This window comes from Palaemon carinicauda, chromosome 1, assembly GCF_036898095.1.
Source record: "Palaemon carinicauda isolate YSFRI2023 chromosome 1, ASM3689809v2, whole genome shotgun sequence".
NCBI classification, from domain to species: Eukaryota; Metazoa; Arthropoda; class Malacostraca; order Decapoda; family Palaemonidae; genus Palaemon; species Palaemon carinicauda.
The window spans coordinates 257,005,767-257,021,278 of NC_090725.1; the positions used below are offsets into that span (position 1 = coordinate 257,005,767).

General features: G+C 45.5%; 1 protein-coding gene across 1 annotated transcript in view; it reads right to left on the reverse strand.

The window, feature by feature from the left end:
* LOC137655373 (ATP-dependent zinc metalloprotease YME1L-like) overlaps positions 1-15,487 on the reverse strand; it is a 135,896-nt gene extending 120,409 nt beyond the window's left edge. The window contains exon 1 of the mRNA XM_068389266.1: positions 15,302-15,487. Within this exon, the coding sequence (XP_068245367.1) occupies positions 15,302-15,337 (36 nt within the window). The 5' untranslated portion in view covers positions 15,338-15,487. The remainder of the gene's footprint in view (positions 1-15,301) is intronic.
* Between the last annotated feature and the right edge of the window lie 25 nt (positions 15,488-15,512).

Here is a 15,512-nt window from a genome sequence, read left to right on the forward strand (position 1 = left end):
CTTTGTGTTTGTACTATTAGATGGGAAGAGGCTACAGGCCAGTTCCTACTTGCTTGTCGATGTGAGTCTCTATGTGGTGCGTGGTGTGTCGTCCATCACTGAGTGGTCTGTTAGGAACCGATGAGGCTGTTGAAGGACCGGAAAGTTGGCCTTCATCTCTTAAGAGATTTAAGTGAAGGTACCTTCGGGCTCTGTCCAGAGGGCTGAGGTTGTGTGGTGCAGCACTATGGCCCCTCCTTTCTTCTTTTTCCGACTCAAGTCTCCTGGAATGGAAGTCGTTCTCGTTCCGAGAAGGTTTTTGTGGAGATTGGTGTTTAGAATCATTCCCAGATACACCAGTCTCCTGGGAGGGAAGTAGGGAAGATTTCCGTAGGTTTACCCTGATCACTGGATCTTGGTAAAAAGACTTCGGAAGTTCCAGTGTTAATGCAAGGTTGCCACTGAGTCTGCTAAGGTCAGTCAGTCGTCCCGAGAGAGCGGAGACAGAAGCCGATCCTGTGAGACCAGGATGGGTGTAGTGGAAAGACCGAAGCACAGTGCCTTGAACTGGTGTTTCTTGTTTGTCTACACTGAATCTTCCAACCTTCCTAGATGGATGGTTTGGACCTGGGCATAAGTGTCCTTTAGGTCCAGTGTGCAAATGAAGACCTGAGGTCTTAGGCCTTGAGCAAACTCCAACATGGTGTGGACATCGACCCAAAGGGACAGCTCCTTGATGATCCTTTTGCATGGAAGATTGTCGACGCTGGAGTCTTGACTCGTGTCGTAAAGGATCAGGCGCGATACCCAGTGTAAGAATTCTTTTTTGAGAGAGAATTTCTTTAAAAGGAAAGCCACGCTTAGCCTTACCACGTGCCCTGATGGGATTGATGCTATTCCTTAGAATAGAATCAATCTGGTGAATGTTAATCAATGGTTAACCGTTGGGTATCGTGGTTATTGTGCAGTTGGAGAGTGCTCGCAAGTAGTTCCCTGTTGGCAAGCCGTTGATGAGGGTTGTCGAACGTTTACCGATCACTTTAGTGTGATGGCAAACGGCCAGTAGCGAGAAGTATGTCGTATAACTTCTGATCTAGGAACCACAGGAAGTGGTTGACTAGTAAGTTCGAGTCACGAACTGCTGGCAAATAACCGATGACCGATGAATCGGTGGTCTGTGAGCAGATGGCGAGTTAAGAGATCAGCAAGCTGATTATGGTCCCCCCCTATTTGGTCAGAGATGAGCAAGCTGAAGATGGGCTGGTCAGAGATCAGCGAGCTAAGTTCAATGATCGAAGAAAGATGAGCTGCCCATGGGTGATCTAGTGATCAGCAAGCTGATGACTGGTTATTGACTAGCAATCGATGATTGGAAATGCTATCAATTGGAGATCGTTAGTCATTGGAGGGAGTAGAGGTCAAAGATCTGCATTGAGCTAGCAATTGGCGATCTGGTGATCGGCGACCTAGCGATCAGTAAACTGTGAACTAGCCATCAGCAAACAGTGATCTAGAGATCAGTCTGTTGATGCTTTCCTGTTTGCTGCCGGTGGTCTGTCAAGGAAAAAAAAAAAAAGAAACTTCAAAAGAGATTCCCTTGTAGGATGGAATCTTCGGGATCTTGAATCCTTCTGTGGAGCCTTATTCCTCTTTTCCCGGTGGCAATGTTTTTGTGCTTGCGGGAAGGAATGGGGCAATGGTGACCTGTCCAAAAAGTTTTATTCCTTTTTACTGACAATTGCGCGAGTGTGTAGGTGAGTCTGGAGCGATGGCACACAGGATGATGCTGGTGCTTAATATCTGCCTGGAGAGCAGGCAAGCGCTGGTTCTTAGGCAAGAGCTGGTGCATCGGAACTGCGAGCCTTGACTCTTTGGCAAGAGCTGGCGGATAGATTCGGGACCGTAACTGCGCAGGAGGGCGCAGGAAAGTGAGGAGGAACACTGGCGCGCAGTAAGGCACTGTGTAGTTTTGTGCATTCTCCCTAGAATGCACCGAAGCGTGTGACTGGTTGCGCAAGAGTGGGAGCATTGGCGCGTGCGTGAGAGTACTACGTGGAAACTGTTGGCGTGTGCGTGCGGAAGACCATCGGCGTCCGCACGTAGTAGACCGTCGGCGCGAGCGGAAGGCTGTGTGTGCGCACTAAAGATTATTGGAGCGCGCGCGCGAAGGCCATCGGCGCGCGGTAGACTGTTGGCGCACGTGCAGGATACCATCGGCACCCGCGCGCAGAAGAAAGTCGGCATGCACACGCACAATACTGTTGGTGCGCGCGCGGGAGACCCTAGGCGCTCGCGCGGGGAAGAAAGTCGGCCCGTGCGCGCGCGGGAGACCCTAGGCGCTCGCGCGGGGAAGAAAGTCGGCCCGTGCGCGCGGAACTGTTGCCACGCGGGCGTGTAAGACTATTGGGGCGCTCGCAAGAGCATTGGCGCTTGCACGCTTGGAAAATCATCGGCGCGCACGGGAGACCAGCGGCACCCGCGCGCGGAAGATCGTCGCTGCGCGCACAAGAGCATTGGCACTAGCGCGCACGGTAGACCATCGGCGCGCGCGTACAAGACTGTTGGTGCGCGCGGGAGACCATCGGTACCCGCGCGCGGAAGATTGTCGGCGCTTGCGCACGTAAGAATGTCAGCGAGCGCGCACGCATGAAAGTAGCGGCGCGCGTGCGGGAGACCATCGGTACCCGCACGCGGAAGACCATCGGTACCCGAGGGCGGAAGATCATCGGCGCTCGCGCGCGTAAGAATGTTGGCGAGCGCGCGCGCGGGAGACCATCGGTATCCGCGCGGAAGAATGTTGGCGAGGGCGCGCGCGGGAGACCATTGGTATCCGCGCGCGGAAGATCGTCGGCGTTCGGGCGCATAAGAATGTCGGCGAGCGCGCGCGCGGGAGACCATCGGTACCCATGCGTGGAAGATCGTCGGCGCTCGCGCGTGTAAGAATATCGGCGAGCGCGCGAAGGTAGCGCTAGTAGGTTGGCGGTTCAGCTGGTAGGTTGACCAGAGGCAGGACGATTAGGAACTGGGATGTGCCCTTCTAAAAAGGGCGAGCATCCACCGATGGGGACCGTAAGCAGGTCTGCATTAGAGTCCAGGACCGAAGTCCAAAAGATTTCGTTGCAGTGCGAGGTTGCGCTGGTAGATCGGTAGGTCAGCTGGCAGGACAATCAGGAACTGGGATGTGCCCTTTGGAAGGGCGAGCATTCACCGATGGGGACCGTAAAAGCTCCGTGTTAGAGTCAAAGACCGAACTCCAAAGGACTACGTTACAGCACAAGGTTGCGCTGGTAGATCGATAGGTCAGCTGGCAGGACGATCAGGCTGCGCTGGAAGATCTGCTTGATCCTCCGAAGAGGTGTCTCTATGAGAGGCCTCTTCCGCGAACGATAGAGGTGAATACTTCGTAGAAGAGACTTGAAGACACTCGTGATGACGCCCCTTAAAGCCGGTGGATCAGCAAGCTGACCTTAGCAATAGCGATCCTCCGAAGAGGAGTCTCTATCAGTGGCCTCTCTCGCGAACGAGAGAGGTGAACACTTCGTAGAAGAGACTTGCCAGGACCGTGCTCTACCCCTGAAGGAAGAGAAACTCAGCAAGGGAGGAGAGAAGTCTGGCCGAAAGGCAGCAACAGCAGTCGGAGGCGATGAATTTATTAAGATATGGAAAGTTCTCCCTCTGAAGGGAAAAACAACCTCACACTTGGGGAGGAAACTTCCCTCGGAAGGGAAGTTGTCCAACCCCTGGAGGCGAACCTCCTTTAGCGTTCTAAGATGATCTTAAGTGCTGGCCATGTTGTCACGGGGGTACTTCTAAGAGAAGGGATGACGCCCATGACGACGTCCGCTGAGGGACGGCATTGACAGCAGATTCCCAAGGCATGAACAGAACAGCTCTGCTTCATTGGCACTCTTTAGTCGAACGAAGAAAAACTGCATAGTTAACTGGGAAAATAAAATTAAACAATTATGTAACAGAAATTCCTTAGGGAGGAACTCCGAAGAGGAACCCCAAGGGAACAACATAAAATAAGAATGAAGTATTGCGCCCTTCCTTCCCCAGACAACAACCACGGGAGAAGGGGGGAGCGGAGTAACTGTAATAAAAACAGAATTATAATTATTCAAATCAGCTAAGAATATTCACTAATAGTGAGAACCACTGACCCCCCCGAAGGGAAGTGTTCCCCACGGAGAAAGCTGAAAAGTTAAAATACAATTATAATTTCACTAAAAATAATTGAGACAAACAATCGGAAGAGCAACCTAACCCACGCACGGGAAAGGAGCTTCCCCAATAGTACGCTGTTGTAGTAAATGTGAACGACCTCGAGAAGAGAGAGACCGTAGTCAATCTTTAAAAGGCCACATTCCCTTTGCTCAAAATCCAAGTTTCCCGTAGGAAAAGAAGAAAAGGCGAAGACAATAGTTGAATAAAGAGGGTCCAGGCGATGACGATTCCCCTGTGGCGGCCAAGTTAATGGATATATGCCGACGGGAAGACTGATGGACCAGAGAGGGAGAGGTCGTTCCCCACGAAGTGGAACTGTGCTGGCCTTGCTACTACACAAGTGTCGTTGTCGTATATGAATCACACACAGCACAAACACTGAAAAGGAAACTTACCACATTTCTATACACATATATATACTGTACATAAACATTAAGAATGTTTACATATATATACAAGTATAAGAAAAATTAAGTTAAAAGAAAAAATTAATGGCAGTCCAAAATAGGCGAGGAGGGAGAGAGGAAACAATTGCTCTCGCTCCGAGCCAAAAGTAAAGTGAGCTCAAGCACAGGTGTGTGTGGGGGGGGGTAGTAAACACTCGTTAAATTCTAATGGCTCGTCATTTCAGCAACGCCGAAAGTAATACCCCTATTAAATAGCGTGGTTTGTATTCCAGTTACGGAACAAAGAGCAGAGTTCATCATTGTGAAAGTAAAGTAAAAAGTTGGTGATTAATGGAATACTGTAGAGGCTCCAAGAAGGGAGACAACAACCAAAGAAGATGGCCCAAACTGGCTTCATAGACCATTGTTGAGGTTTCGAAGAGAGGTATCCAGACAGCTCTTGCACAGCTTCATGCAAAAAGCATCTCTTTATGAGGAAATATTGGATAATCTCCTTGAGTAAAGCCGAAGGGATCTCACATACTGTGGAAGATCTGGGCATGTAGTTGACATAACAGGTCAGGAAGAGGAGGCAATTTCCATGGTGTCTTCACCAGCAGAAATAGAAGGTCTGGGTATCTTCAGGACCACTAGTCATGTTGAGAATATGCATCGCTCGCACTTAATTTACAACGCTCATCATGCAAAATGGCAGAAAAGCATAAACGTTAAGGCCATCCCCCAGGTGCTGGAATGTGTCCTTGAATGTCGCCTCTGGATCTGGAACTATTAAGCATTAGATGGGGAGTTCGAGGTCGCGAACAGGTCCACTGTTGGAGACCCCACAAAATCAGGATCTCCATTGCTATTCAAGGACACAAGGACCACCTCCATCGCTAACATAAACATGCCGCAAAAGAAGCTTAATATGCCTGGACAAACACACGATTGCATTTTTCAATTACCAAACACACCTGAAAAGAAAAAGAGAAAATTTTGAAAATCTTACAGCTAGTTCAAAAGGAATGAAGAGAGATGATACGTCTACACTCGACCATAGCCAAAACAACAGCTCACTGGGCAAGTGTGTGAGTGGGGAGGTTGGTCTACCCCCACTAACTGGAGGAGGGTTGTTGACACCTCGCGTAAAAGTTTTTATGGCTAATTCCAACTCACGCTGAAACATATATCAATGGTAAAGAATTAAGGCTTGTACATATGTTGGAACAAATAAAAATGACATTCGAAGATAATTTGTATTTTTCCTAATGATGCAAACCTTGCGTTTATGGATCTGGAGAAAGCATATGATAGAGTTGATAGGGAAGCAATGTAGAATGTGATGAGGTTATATGGAGTTGGTGGAAGGTTATTGCAAGCAGTGAAAAGTTTCTACAAAGGTAGTAAAGCATGTGTTAGAATAGGAAATGAAGTGAGTGATTGGTTTCCGGTGAGAGTGGGGCTGAGACAGGGATGTGTGATGTCGCCGTGGTTGTTTAACTTGTATGTTGATGGAGTGGTGAAAGAGGTGAATGCTCGAGTGCTTGGACGAGGATTAAAACTGGTAGGCGAGAATGACCATGAATGGGAGGTAAATCAGTTGTTGTTTGCGGATGATACTGTACTGGTAGCAGACACAGAAGAGAAGCTTGACCGACTAGTGACAGAATTTGGAAGGGTGTGTGAGAGAAGGAAGTTGAGAGTTAATGTGGGTAAGAGTAAGGTTATGAGATGTACGAGAAGGGAAGGTGGTGCAAGGTTGAATGTCATGTTGAATGGAGAGTTACTTGAGGAGGTGGATCAGTTTAAGTACTTGGGGTCTGTTGTTGCAGCAAATGGTGGAGTGGAAGCAGATGTACGTCAGAGAGTGAATGAAGGTTGCAAAGTGTTGGGGGCAGTTAAGGGAGTAGTAGAAAATAGAGGGTTGGGCATGAATGTAAAGAGAGTTCTGTATGAGAAAGTGATTGTACCAACTGTGATGTATGGATCGGAGTTGTGGGGAATGAAAGTGATGGAGAGATAGAAATTGAATGTGTTTGAGATGAAGTGTCTAAGGAGTATGGCTGGTGTATCTCGAGTAGATAGGGTTAGGAACGAAGTGGTGAGGGTGAGAACAGGTGTAAGAAATGAGTTAGCGGCTAGAGTGGATATGAATGTGTTGAGGTGGTTTGGCTATGTTGAGAGAATGGAAAATGGTTGTCTGCTAAAGAAGGTGATGAATGCAAGAGTTGATGGGAGAAGTACAAGAGGAAGGCCAAGGTTTGGGTGGATGGATGGTGTGAAGAAAGCTCTGGGTGATAGGAGGATAGATGTGAGAGAGGCAAGAGAGCGTGCTAGAAATAGGAATGAATGGCGAGCGATTGTGACGCAGTTCCGGTAGGCCCTGCTGCTTCCTCCGGTGCCTTAGATGACCGCGGAGGTAGCAGCAGTAGGGGATTCAGCATTATGAAGCTTCATCTGTGGTGGATAATGTGGGAGGTTGGGCTGTGGCACCCTAGCAGTACCAGCTGAACTCGGTTGAGTCCCTGGTTAGGCTGAAGGAACGTAGAGAGTAGAGGTCCCCTTTTTGTTTTGTTTCATTGTTGATGTCGGCTACCCCAAAATTGGGGGAAGTGCCTTTGGTATATGTATGTATGTATTACTTCCGGCGAAGCTGAAAGGATAAGCCATTAAAATTTAGTGGGGGTAGGACTACCCCTCTCACTCACACACCTGTGATTGAGCTCACTTTGCTTGGAGGTCGGACTTCAAGGATGATAAGGTCGGCAGGTAAGTTTGTATAAATAGCTAAAGGTTTGTATTGTTAGGAAAAATACAAATTACCTCCGAATTTGTTATTTGTTCCGTGACTGGAATACAAACCTATGCTATTTATTGGGGATGAATCATCCATTAGGGGAGGTGGACATCCCTGCACAACTAGCTTTTGGCTTTACCTGGGGACTACTTGTTTTGAATAGGTTGGTACCAAAAACACGGAGTCCCTACACCTCGCTAAAACCTTGCTACGCAAGATCCGGGGCCTACACAAGCTGTGTGTTGAGATAAGTAGTGTGACTATCAAGGTAAAAGTTATTCAGAGTCTTTATAGGAAAAGCTCTTGTAACCGAGACTTTCCCAATACCTCCTCGCTAGGGTATGGGGACGCAGCAGTATGACACAATACTACTTACACAAGGAAGCAGGGTTTACCTGGAGTGGTTTAAGGTCAGCTGGTGCAGAGAATCCAGGCTGCTGCTTTCCCCAAGAGAGGGGAGGATGAAGAAAGGAATAAGAGCCAGTCATACTTTTTCATTCACAAAGACTAAAACTGGGTAACAGTGCCCTCAACCTTCTGCTACTTGTCCAATAAGGAGATTGAGGTAACATACAAGCTGTTGTGCAGCCACCACAGAGCCGATAGAAAACGTATCAAGCTTCCTGTGGGTCACGTCTTGCAGATACTGGGCATTGAAAGTTGTCTGACGTTTCCAGACCCAAGCCAGTAGAACCTGAGTCACAGAAAAGTTTTTTTTGAAGGCCAGGGATGTGGCTACGCCCCTGACATTGTGGGCTCTGGAGTGACATGAAGGAGAAGGATCTGAATTCAGGGCATGGTCTATGACCCTACAAATCCAAGCAGAGATGGTATTCTTGGTGATCCTCCTCTTGTTCCTCCTTGTGCTGACGAAAAGTGAAGGCACATGGGGACGGGCTGCTGCTGTTCTTTTGAGGCAGAGCCTCAAACTCCTTACTGGGCAGAGTAAGAGATGATCTGGGTCGTCTGTTACACGCAGAGACTCAAAATCACAAAAGAGTTGAATCGGGGATCCGCCACCTCGCCCAGGATTCTGAGTCTTGGCAACAAACTCAGGGGCAAAGCTGAACGTTACCTCTTCCCATCCCCTTGAATGGGCAATGTTGTATGAGAGACCGTGAAGTTCGGGGACTCGTTTGGCCGAGGCCAAGGCGAACAGGAACACCACCTTCCAAGTCAGGTGGCGATCTGTTGCCTGGCATAATGGTTTGTAGTCAGGTCTCTTTAGAGACTGGAGAACTCAAAACACATTCCATGAAGGAGGTCTCGATTCAGACTGAAGACAGGTAAGTTCGTAACTCCGTATGAGTAAGGAGAGTTCTAGCGATAAGGAAATGTCCATTCCCTTCAGTCTGAGGGTGAGGCTTAAGGCTGAGCAATAGCCCTTTACTGCAGAGACTGAATGGCGCATTTCTCCACGCAAATACACAAAGAACTCCACTACCGTTGGGATAGTGGCATCGAGAAGAGATACCCCTTCCACGTCACCAACCACAGAAGACTTTCCACTTTGCCTGGTAGACTGCTGCTGATGATTTCCGCAGATATCTCGACATCCTGTTCGCAACTTGTTACGAAAATCCTCCCTGAGTGAGGAGATGCTGGATAGTCTATAGGCATTGTTGGAGTGTGGTTGTCTGAGTAGATTGTGTCGTGGAAGGAGTTCTCTTGAAGACTCCATCATGAGTTGCAAAAGGTCCAGAAACCATTCCGCACGATGCCATAGCGGAGCTAGGTGGGTCATTGAGAGATTGACCAATGTTCTACCCTCCTCATCAGACAGAACGGGGGAAAGGCGTAAAAGTCAATGTTGTCCCACCGTTGTTGGAATGCATCTTGCCAGAGAGCCTTGGGGTCCGGGACTGGGGAGCAGTATAACGGGAGCTTGAAGTTCAGCGCCATTGTGAAGAGATCCAGTCGGAGAACTCCACAAAGTCAGGAATTTGTTGGCTACTAGATGATCCAAAGACCATTCAGTATTCATTATCTGAGATGCTCTCCTCAGGTTGTCAGCGAGAACATTCCTCTTGCCTGGAATGAAGCGTGCTGATAGTGGTATCAAATCTCGGCCCATCTCAGTATCTCTACTGCTAGATGGGATAGGGGGCCGCAAAAAAGTACCTTCTTGTTTGTTGATGTAAGCCATTACAGTGGTATTGTCGCTCATCACTACCACAGAGTGGCCCGTCAGGAACTGATGGAACTGTTGAAGAGCCAGAAAGACAGCCTTCATCTCTAAGAGTTTCATGTGGAGGTATTTTTCTGACTCTGACTAGAGGCATGAGAACAGTTTCAAATCTGGGGGAAGGACGAGAAGATCTACGCCCTTCAGCAGGTTTTTGTCTGCCACCCACCACTCAAGGTCCATCCGTTCCGCTGGTCCTATGGGGATCAGAGTGTCCGGGGAGTCGAAGACCTGATTCCACCTGAACTTGAGCCGCCACTGGAGGGATCAAATCCTGAGGCGGCCGTTGGGAACTAAACGGGCCAAGGATGATAGGTGCCCGAGGAGACAGCCACTTCTGGGATGGAAGTTCTTCTCTTCTGAGAAAGGGTCTTGCGACTTTTCTCAGCCTTATTATCCTGTCGTCTGATGGGAAAGCTTTGTGGAGATTGGGTGTATACAGTATAACCATACCTAGGTATACCAGTCTTTGCGTAGGACGCAGCGAGGACTTCTCGAGGTTTACCATGATCCCTAGATGTTGACAAAGCCCCAAGAAGTTGGTCTCGGTGTTGAAGAAGGGTCAGCACTGAATCTGATAGGGTCAGCCAGTCGTCCCGGTAATGGAGGAGACGGATGTCAATCCCATGTGCCCAAGATGACACTAGGATGAACACTCTGGTGAAGACTTGGGGTGCTGTGGAAAGACCGTAACACAGTACCCTGAACTGGTATTTCGTGTTGTCTAGGGTGAATCTCAAGTACTTCCTTGAACTGGATTCCTGATCACGGGGGGGGGGGGAGATGACGTGAATGGTATGTGATACCATGGGAAAATCACGGAGACTGTTCAGAGATTGGCCCCGAGTTGCTTCCACCTGTTCCAGAAACTTTGAAGGCATTCCCCCACTGGTGGACGAGCGGAGGGAGTGCCTATTATTATTATTACAAGCTAGGCTATAACCCTAGTGGTAAAAGCAAGATGCTATAAGACCAAGGGCTCCAACAGGGAAAAATAGCCCAGTGAGGAAAGGAAACAAGGAAATAAATAAACTAAAAGAGAAGAATAAACTGTGGAAATAAAATATTTCAAGAACAGTAACAACATCAAATCAGATCCTTCACATATAAACTATAAAATCTTCAAAAAAACAAGAGGAGGAGAAACAAGACAGAAAACCATGCCCAAGTGTACCCCCAAGCAAGAGGAATCTGATCCAAGACAGTGGAAGGCCATGGTACAGAGGCTAAGGCACTACCCAAGACCCAAGAACAATGGTTTGATTTTGGAGTGTCCTCCTAGAAGAGCTGATTACCATAGATAAAGTCTCTCTTCTACCCTTACCGAGAAAAAAGTAGCCTCTGAACAATTACAGTACAGAAGTTAACTCCTGGAGCGAAGAATTGTTTGGTAATCTTAGTGTTGTCAGGTGTATGAGGACAGAGGAGAATATGGAAAGAATAGGCCAGACTATTCGGTGTATGCGTAGGCAAAGACAAAAGGATCCGTAACCAGAGAGAGAGGGATCCAATGGAGTACTGTCTGGCCAGTCAAAGGACCCAATAACTCTAGCAGTCGTATCTCAACAGGTGGCTACCGTTTGCGGCCACTCCCTCTAGGATATTTTCTTCCCCTGGAAGACTGTGCCTTTCCTGTCCTTGGTAGGAAAGGGCTTTCTAGGCACTATCTTCTTTGCTGTTGTCTTGCTCACCGAGGTCTTAGCAGGGTTTGGCTGCTGAGGAGCAGGTGATTTGTAGGGCCTGGATGTCCAGACCCCGTGGAGGAGAGAGTCCTGGTGGAACTTCCTCCATCTCTCTGCAGCCTGTTCCACGTCCTTAGGCTCGAACAACGAGCACCCCTCTAGAGAGGAGTTCCTGAGCCTGGTGATCTCGGCATTAAGGACCTGCTGGTGGAACCTCTCAGATACTGCATCTTGACGTTTTAGAATGGTATTTGCCCACATGTTCAAGACTTGGTGGGCTTGAAACTTAATGGTGCGAGTACCCGAGAGAAGAAAAATCTCCAAGCATTCCTAGTACTTTCTTTAGATAAATCCTCTGTCCGTACCAGGATTTCCAGGGTCCCCAACCAAAGATCAAGCAGTAGCCTGCATAGCATACTTCAGGACCTTCTCATGATTGAGGACCTGCGTTGCCGAGAAAGTGACCTGACGGTTGGAGAGTCTCTCTAGACTCCCTTGGTCAGCTCTTCCAAAGAATGGTGGAGTGGAAGAGATGGTCACAACTCGTCCAAGACCTCATAGTACCTCCTCTGCTTGACACAAGGAGGTGGGAGGTGCTTGGCAGAAGAGCCCGAACGAGGAGAGGAGGAGAAGTTCGAAAGCTGTTGGGCAACATTTCTAACTACGAATATTGGGGCAAACCACCCATTCATGAGTTTTCCTAATCCCCTTTTAAAAACAATTACTGTATTGAGGTCTCAGCAGGAAACTGGGGTTTCAGGTGAGACAACACCATAAACGGGTGATTTACAGCAATAACAATGGTCAAAAAATCCCTAATAGATACTAGATAAATATATGGTTCATGTAAGCGGCTAGAAATCAAGTAATGTACCACCATAAGTACCTATACAGTCTATGCAATTCATACCATGTCCCTCAGATGTTTTCTGATCCACATGCAAATAAACATAATTTCACTGCTTCTATGGTCTGGCAAGCGATACGTGGATGTGATGTACACACCATCCCTGTGGGTAACTATTTAAGTATCATAATTATCAATAGAGTGACCCCTTATTCATCGCGGTAGATAGGTTCCAAGGCCGGCTGCGTTATTTGAATTTCCTTGTATACAGACACCAAATTTATCTAATTATTTAATGTGCATTTGAACTTTTTTAAACACTCCCTGTACAGTTAACATCCCCCCTTTACTCTATTAATAACAGGGCCAACTGTTGAGCAATATGAAATTAGTAGGTAAGTTTACAGCACAGTACCATATAACAAGCGCTAAATTACAGTAGTCAGCTATGGGTAAGTTTACCATACAGTAAAGAGGTTACTGTATTGTATAGCGAAGTACATGTAGCTATGTATAACATGATCAGCCAGCGTTACATTTTAAAAAATACCATACATACAATAATACGGTACAGTAACACTCAAGATGAAAAATAAAGATTGTTATTATGATTCATCGTCTCCCTTCAATGTAACAATCACAGCCTGTCTTACAACGTACTTTGTCACTGAGATGGTACACTTTGTGTTTTTCCAACAACAGGACATACGGTACTGTATGGATATCGCATCCCAGATGGTTCTTTTTTTTTTTTGGGAGTTAAAAGTTCAAATATTTGTGTTTTTGCTATTTTATGCTTATTTTGTTGTTCCTATACTTGGAAATATTATTTATTATTATCATTTTTATGGCTTTAATGAGAAATTCTGGTCGTTCATATATCATGATTTTTCTAGCATTTTCCAGATAATGTGAGATGTATTTTCCATATACACTCATATAAAAAAGTCCACAAAGTCGTGATAGTTGAATCACAAAGTAGTAAGGGGTCACTCTAATTTATATCGTGTTCCTCAAAAGATTTTTTCTCAGACATAATTTGCTTCACTAACAAATAAACAATCTTGATGTTCCTCTGTTCTGGCAAGCAGTACATGAATGTGCTGTGTACGCCATCCCCTTGGGTCACTACTTCGGGGATATTTTTTACTTTCAGAGGAAGAATAATGGCTATGTAATGAACAGACAATGTTTTCAACACAATTACCTAATATATAAAACTACACTAAATTTTGAAATAGTTTGTACTTCCCTTTGGGAGACGTCTTCTTGTGACAGTAGTAATGCTGAAATTAAAGGGTAGGGTGGAAAAAATGGCTGTTGTAGTACAATACGACGGAACTTGTGCATTAATATTTAGAAATTCTTAATTATTCAAAAAAAAAAAATGGTTACTTCATACAAAAAAAAAAAACTGCTGACAAAAGAGAATGAAACAATGCATGCGATGATATGCAATAACTTGTAATCAGTCTCCCAAAAGTAAAAAATGGACTGAAATAGTGTTCACAAGTTGATCGATCAATACGCAGGTTATTATGCCCCAGGCCAATAAGCATACAAAGAAAAATGCGGTAAATATTTGATACTGTACTACCGAAACTGGAATTCGCTATGAGAAATGGACAAGTGCTAGCTATTTTGGTATTTTTCTCTTATGTTTAATAGGGGCTGGGGCATAATAACTTACATATCGGTTGATTAAAATGTGTAGTATGTTTTTCACTCTAAGTACATTGTTTACATCCGAGAGACTGAAGGGGACTTAATGCACATGCTTGGTTTCTGTGCATTTACAATGCCATATCTACACGTGTTTTTTTTTTTACACCAATTAACAGCTTACAAGTACTTCTTCATAAGTTCCCGGATGTTGTTCTACAACAGCCATTTTTTTCCACCTTCCCCTTCAGTTTCAACTTCACCACCATCACATAAAGACATCTCCAGGAGGGAACTCAAGTGAAGTACATCAATCTATTTTGAAATTTAGTGTGATTTCATTTATATCGGCAATTGGTTATGATGGAAATCTTCTCCGTTTAGTGTATAAGTATTGTTACTCATGTGAAATTAAAAAAAGAAGATTCGGACTTAGTTTTTAGGGAAGATCAGCACATTTTCTACTACAGAGCATCTGTAAAGATTATCAAAACAAAGGAGAGAAAAAAAAAAAAAAGACGTCAATCAAAAGGTAAGGAATTGCGACTTACTTTATCATAATGCAAGGATTTATTTGTGATTTACTTTATCATAATACAAAAATTTATTTGTGTTTTACTTTGCTTGTGATGGGGGGTCTGGCTAGCGGTTGTGACCTGGGAAGCTTCCCCAGCCCCCCCCCCCCCCAACTAGGGGTATGACCTGGGAAGGGGGATCAGGGGGGCTTGCCCCCTGTGTAGGGGTTGACCTGAGAACTACTAGGTTAGGTTAGGTGGGTCTGTTAAGTTCTGTAACCTTTTACAAATCTCAAGTGTTGAATAATCATGTTTTGGCCTGTTTTCAGCCACTTACATAAATCATATATTTTCAGTATTATTGTACTGTATTACAGGGTAATACAGTCAAAATTTACCGATTCCCCCTCTCAAAAACCCCAGTTTTCCACTGGGGTCACTCATAATTGTCTTTATATAAGGGGGTCTAAAAACTCATGAATGGGTGGTTTGCCCCAATAATCAAGGTCAGAAATGCATAGAACATATGATAACGAGTAGGAAAAATGTATGGTTCATGTATTTGGCTAAAAATTAAAGTAATATATTTACCAAAAAGGCCAACCTAGCAAGCCCTCAACCATTTCTTATAGAGAATTCCAGTTTCACTAAAATTAACGTATCGTATATTAACCAATATATTTCTTCAAAAATGCTATTTAGAATCACGTATCCCATAATCGTCGAATTACATAAATACTGAAAAATGCCTAGCCAAACAGCAATTAGCGAAACTTGTTACGGTAGCAATTTGGTTTTACATAACGTATACATTAGTATTACCAAGAAGCAACGTACAATTTTGCAAAAATAAAATTTATCACACAGCCTAAGAACCTTTCATTTAAACATAATTAAGGTTAAAAATGGCTACTGTTACTATTTATGGGTAGCCTGTCAATCATTATTCTTGCAACAGGCATCTAGGAAAGGTTTCATGCAATGCGTGCAGGTATCGTAGGTAACTTGAAAATTATCATACCTGATTTTGCACAAAAGTACTGCATGTGCTAAACATACTGTGAGTTACTAATACTTGAATCCGTTATTATTCAGAGTACCCAGGCGATTATGCAATCGGGGGGACGGTATAGACAAATACGCTTCTCTTCTATTTTGACACAGGGCAGGAGACGAGAGGTCACTCGCTGAAGTACGTAAATTGAGTTACATAGATAATAGTTGCAATTGGA